Genomic DNA, 5854 nt, shown 5'->3' on the forward strand with positions numbered 1-5854 from the left:
AAATGGACAGCTGTACTTTAGAAAGGTTTTAAGGATTTAAAATACTCTGAGCCCAAAACCTCTGCTATAATTCAGCACTTGATGATCGGACACTTCATGTTGGAGCAGTATGGTGTGATCAGTGGAGCAGGAAAGTTCAAGGATTGTATCTTTTATTCAGAGTGCTCCCAGTTTTGTAGAATTAAAACATATTCTTCCCAAATTTTTCTACCATCCTTAAAAAAAAAGGTTTGATAGATGCGTTGAGTTGTGTCTATGGATTCTACAAACAGTCCCAGAAGTTTGGATAAACACTGCAACTCCCTTGTCATGCCTGGTGTTCCCTGAATCATCCTGACTTCTGCTGTCCTCTGTCCGAGCAGCTTCAGCAGTGCACACAGCTACCAGGACATAACATCCACGAACAAAGTCGAATTTCTGGTAAGATATATTTACATCTAGAAACAGAGGGACATAGAACGTACCCCACTTAACACTCATTCAGCAATCAAGGCTTTTTGTTCAATAATTAACAACTAATACTCTGTGTCCCATCTGTTGTGTATGTATATAACTGTGTTCCTGTGCAGCCTGTGATGGGCAAGTATACATACAAAATTAGGGGTTTGTTTAAAACAAACAAAACAAAGCAGAGATTGCTGGGATAACTCAGCAGGTCTGGCAGCATCTGTGGAGAAGAAGCTGATTAACCTTCTGGGCCAGTCACCCCTCCTCATGGACCCCAAACGTTAATTCTGATTTCTCTCTACAGCTGCTGCCAGACCTGCTGAGTTTTCCCAGCTGTTTCTGTTCCTGATTTCCACCACTCGTTGTTCTTTGGGTGTTTTAGTTATTGTTTAGGGGTTTGCACGGTAGCACGGTGCCTGAAGTGAATATTTCAAATCAGCCCTCACGCTTATTGTTTCCCTTTGAATATGTTTTCAGAGGAATGTACAATGGGCCCCATTGTATCTCCTCGCTTATAAAATTACACACTCCCTGCAGAAATGAAAGGTGAGAGAAAAATGACAACATGGCAACATTTTAGGAGACAAAATGTTTTCCCAGACTTCGGGAAGGACCACGGCAATGTGCACTCGAAAGGAGGGAGAGACGGATGGCACATTCGTTCCTTTGTAGCTCTTTCCAAAACTTTGACTCTTCTGTGCTATACATTCGCGTTAGTATGTGGGTTAGTGGGTCTTTTATCACGAGCAGATATACGGGACAGGAGTGGCACCCTAGGATTTATATTCTGCAAATGAACACCAGTTAATGGGAGCTGGCTCTTTTATGCAGAAAATTTTCTCAGGCATCAGTTTGTTTCGGTCGGTCCGCATAAAGATTGATTGGCCGGGATAATCTGATCAATGGGACCTAATCACGATTATCGGGGTAATCCATTATGAGCGGGTTTAAAGTGGCATTTTACCACAGACTGTCAACAAACAATTACCGGCTTTCACACGCTGTACCAGAGCCTGGGGCTTTGAAGATAAACGGGGAGATTTTGTTCTGTAGATGAAACAATAAATAGGATCTTGATGTTCAGCAATTTAGCGACAAATGCTACTCGCTGGTTTATATTCTGCTGGGCTGCTTTCAAAGCGCGACCAAATACAACACTGTTATAGTGATGTTTTGGAGAAAGACAGTAATTCTGCATGAAAATAGTGAGTGGAAAGAAACCATTTGGTTCTCGCGCTGCTGTTCACCGGGATCTGCTGATCTGTGTGAAAATGTGTTAACCTGCAAAGCTGCCTCATATCACTTGCGGCTTAATATTTCAGTCGCTAAGGGTAAATTTGTATTTAACTTCCATATTTGACAAACTAACATTTTTGGATATCTTCAGCAGCGAGGACAGTTTGCAATTACGCCGTCTCTATCGAGTGAGTGAGAGAGAGAAAGCCACTTCGGACTGAATTCTTTAAAACGCTCACCCTGCGGGGTGGAGGTAAATGACCAGCCTCCCCGTGTTTAAACTAAACAAATCGTCTCACAAAACATCCAGCATTTCTTTCCGTTGGACAAAGCGTTGCCTCTTCCATGTGGAGGTGGTGTGGGGAAGTTGAGGTTGACGGGTTTGGCTGAGGGTGGAGGGGGGGGGGGGGGGTCTGGTTTATTTTCACTGGAAAGTTGTCCTATCAGCAATGCATTGAGGGGCAGTTCTGATACCGCCTGCACTGAGTGGGAGCGTGACTCTAAAGTCCCATTCACAGTCTCACCTCCTACCCAGCCGGGGGTAAGTAAATACACATCCAAAAACCCTTGTTTGCAAGGATTCCTTTTCAGATTGACGATTGTCTGCAGGATTTTGCTTCAACTCTTCTCACTGGCTTGTTACACTGCTGAGGAAATAAAGCGGTCACTCCATTTACTCCATTTGTGTGCCTGATCCTCACGGGAAAAAGTTAAGAGAGTTGGGTTTCTTTGGCAAATCCTCACCCGTTACTTTTCGGGATCACTGACGGAGTATCCACCTCCATTCCCTGTCGGAATAGTTTCCTCGGAAGAATTGACTTGTTTTAATTGCAGGAGTTTTGATGGAATTCTTTCTGTTTGTACTTTCCTGAGAAGTAAGGCGCTGGGGTCAGACACTCTAAGGTGATGTCTCCTAACACATTTACATGTGTCCGCTTTCAAACCGAAATGTGTTTCTGGGTTCCGTGCACATTGCCCTGGATTGAGAGGGCGACAGTTTGTGCAGAATGTGCCCTCTCCCTAAACTTAAAACAGTTCAAGAGGGGTTGGGGTAGGCAATGGAGTTATTTCAGATCTTCAGGTTTATGCACCTTAGCCAAGTGGAATATAACCAGTATACCGGACCTAACTGGACAGGTGCAAAACCTTTACTCAATACTTTGTCAGCTCTGAAGGATCACTGTCCTCGAAATGTGAACTCCGCTTTCTCTCTCTCTCTTTCTCTGAAGAGATACTGCCAGACCTGATGAGTTTCTCCAGCTAGTTCTGTAACATACTGTTTTAAAAATGCCGCCCACTTTCTCATTCACCCCCCACCCCAGACAGTAAATCACTCCACTTCGAAATAATCCCCGACTCAATTTGGAGACAGGTTAGATGGAGTTGGATTGGAAGTGAATGAAATTCAACTGAATGAGTGTGCACTGGATTAACGATTTATCCTTTACATTTCAGGTTGAAGTACCGTTTTATTTTGCTCGACTGCTTTTTTTGGGGGGGAAAACCGTGAAATTCGCATTCGGGGCTAAGGAGATGAGATGCCTTTGGGAACTCGCTGTGTTGCTGTTGGTGCTGTACCTCATGTACCCTCCAGGAGAAGGAGCCAAAGGTGGAGATGGGAAGGAGCAGGTCAGTCGCCCCAGGAGGAAGGGGAAAGGCAAGCCCGTGCCCAGCAAAGGAGCTCTGACCACCAGGCAGGGTCATGAGTGTTCCTGGGAGGTGCAGGGGCAGGAGGAGTTGACCCTCCAGCTGAGCTGCACCCACCAAGGCAGTAGCTACTGGTGTCAGTACAGCGGGGTGCCCCACAGCTGCCTGACCTACAACAGCAGGGCGGCTCAGTACTGGAAGCAGGTCCTCAGCAAAGTCAAGAAGAAGAGACACGCCTGCCAGGGAGACTCCACCTTAAGGGCGAAGCTCTGCAAGCAGGGCCCGCCAGAATCGCAGCTGAAACGGCAGGGCGAGGGCCCAGCGCCGAGCAGGAGGAAGGGAAAGCTCCACCTCAGAAGGAGCCAGAAGGAGCAGCCCAGTGCGGGCTCAGAGCGGGCTGTGCCCACCCCGAGAGCCCGGGAAAAGACCGGCCACAAGCCCAAAGGCTCGGATCCTGCCAGGAGCCAGGAGCCGAGTGCACTGAGTGAGGTGAAGGACGACCACCCCGATTTACAAGGGGACCTCGCTCAGGTTTACTGCACCGAGAAGTGGCATTCTCTCTGCTCCTTCTTCGTCGGCCTGTGGAACGGCTAGTTGTGCACTTTCTCCACTTTCCACCGAAATAGTCTTAGCTACAGCCATGCGACCCCCCCTCCTCCCCTCTCCCCACCTTCCCCGCTTCTGTGATCAAGATCTCCATTCGTACTTAACAGAGCCTCTGCCGAATTAGAACTGACTCTTCACAAACTAAACAGTCTCACATTTGCCAAGGGAAACGCTGTGAACGCTATCTCTGTTAATTTAACATTTCAATAACTTGTTTGTTGCTTTGTAATTTTTTTTAACCCGACCCTGTAAGACGTAACATTAAAGTCAGTGAAACTTGTTTTGAGTTGTGCCGCTTGTCTTATGATGCCCGGAGATTTGGAGCAGTTACTGTGAGAGAGAGAGAGAGAGAGTGTAATTCCCCCACCCCTGGGTTAATCAGTAACTGAGATGGGTTGGATTGGGGGAGGTAGGGGTGGGGGGTGAGATAGTTTGGATGGGGGGGGGGGGGTTCTCATTTGTTAAATCACCTTCCGTCCCTGTCCATTAACACATTTGATGATTGTGCTTAGTGCCGTATTGGAAAGCGTCCACTGATAGTTGGTCCATGCTGGGAGAAGGTGAGGACTGCAGATGCTGGAGATCAGAGCTGAAAAATGTGTTGCTGGAAAAGCGCAGCAGGTCAGGCAGCATCCAAGGAGCAGGAGAATCGACGTTTCGGGCATAAGCCCTTCTTCAGGAATGAGGAGGGTGTGCCAAGCAGGCTGAGATAAAAGGTAGGGAGGAGGGACTTGGGGGAGGGGCGTTGGGAGAGATAGGTGGAAGGAGGTTAAGGTGAGGGTGATAGGCCGGAGAGGGGGTGGGGGCGGAGAGGTCGGGAGGAAGATTGCAGGTCAAGAAGGCAGTGCTGAGTCCCCAGAGTTGGGACTGAGATAAGGTTTGGGGAGGGGAAATGAGGAAGCTGGAGAAATCTGCATTCATCCCTTGTGGTTGGAGGGTTCCTAGGCGGAAGATGAGGTGCTCTTCCTCCAGGCGTCGTGTTGCCATGGTCTGGCAATGGAGGAGGCCAAGGACCTGCATGTCCTTGGCAGAGTGGGAGGGGGAGTCAAAGTGTTCCGCCACGGGGCGGTTGGGTTGGTTGGTGCGGGTGTCCCAGAGGTGTTCTCTGAAACTTTCCGTAAGTAGGCGGCCTGTGTCCCCATGTCACGGCTGACTGAGTCCGCAGCTCAGATGACCAGTTGCTGTGTTGGAGAGTTGTCACTGTGGCACCATTAGCACTGGAGGATCAGCAACCGAGCAGAAACATGGCAAGGTGCCCCCTCGCCCAGCCTGAGCACTCGCTGCCTAGATAGACAGAGGCTGCACATTTAAGCAGGTCAGCAGTGCAGTTGGGAACTGAAGTCAATTCATTCTGACAGGAAACCTGTCCTGGATCAAGTGTAACTCCCCACTTTGAAGTGATCAGAATGCAGTATTCCTTATTTCAGCTAAAAAAAACTTCTCAACATTCCTGTGGAACATTTGGAAATGCTACAAGGCGCTATTTGAGAGGGAGCAGGGAATCATTTCTTACCAGCAAACATCAGCAAATCATCGACCTGAAACATGAACTCGGTTTGTCTGATTGTCCTAGGTCTAATATTATCAATTTTTTTTGTTTCAGATTTCTATCATCGTTCTTATTCTTTTTTCAAAATTGTTTAGGCGTTCTGAGGGTGGCCATCCCTAATTTTGTATTCGAGATGTCCCTTGATAAAAGGAAGAGACAGGAAAAAGAAGATAAACCTCTTTACAGTCAACAAGTGTTTTTGAGAGCTATCATTGATGTAAGGCGGGGGTAGGGAGACAGCCAATTTGTGCACAGAAAGCTCTCGCAAGCAGCAGTTGAATAAATAACCAAAAATCTGTTTAAACTGATGACTGCACGGTAAATATTAGCTCAGATACAGGAAGAGGGTCTTGCTCTTCTTCAGAGAGT

At 47.6% G+C, this 5854-nt stretch overlaps 1 protein-coding gene across 6 annotated transcripts; it reads left to right on the top strand.

Moving 5' to 3' along the window:
- The first annotated feature begins 401 nt into the window (after nt 1-401).
- Nucleotides 402-4216, top strand: LOC122560952 (fibroblast growth factor-binding protein 2). Of its 6 annotated transcripts, none has more exons than XM_043712197.2 (2): nt 402-420; nt 3139-4216. In XM_043712197.2, the coding sequence occupies exon 2, from the start codon at nt 3217-3219 to the stop codon at nt 3922-3924; it is 708 nt and encodes a 235-aa protein (XP_043568132.2). In that variant the 5' UTR covers nt 402-420; nt 3139-3216; the 3' UTR covers nt 3925-4216. The 6 variants fall into 6 exon arrangements, with proteins under 6 accessions (XP_043568132.2, XP_087855328.1, XP_087855331.1 ...); XM_087999202.1 differs by lacking the exon at nt 402-420 and adding an exon at nt 1068-1159; XM_087999205.1 differs by lacking the exon at nt 402-420 and adding an exon at nt 1651-1778.
- The last annotated feature ends 1638 nt before the right edge of the window (nt 4217-5854 follow it).

This window comes from Chiloscyllium plagiosum, unplaced genomic scaffold (assembly GCF_037043375.1).
Source record: "Chiloscyllium plagiosum isolate Xiang-an unplaced genomic scaffold, Cpla_swu_hap1 HiC_scaffold_22, whole genome shotgun sequence".
NCBI classification, from domain to species: domain Eukaryota; kingdom Metazoa; phylum Chordata; class Chondrichthyes; order Orectolobiformes; family Hemiscylliidae; genus Chiloscyllium; species Chiloscyllium plagiosum.

Excerpts from the sequence above, each read along its gene's own strand:
- LOC122560952 (XM_087999202.1), top strand. The coding sequence starts at position 1,097 with ATGGCACATTCGTTCCTTTGTAGCTCTTTCCAAAACTTTGACTCTTCT. Across the intron at positions 1,160-3,138 it reads CTTCTGTGCTATACATTCGC|GTTGAAGTACCGTTTTATTT; the intron begins GTTAGTATGTGG and ends TTTACATTTCAG.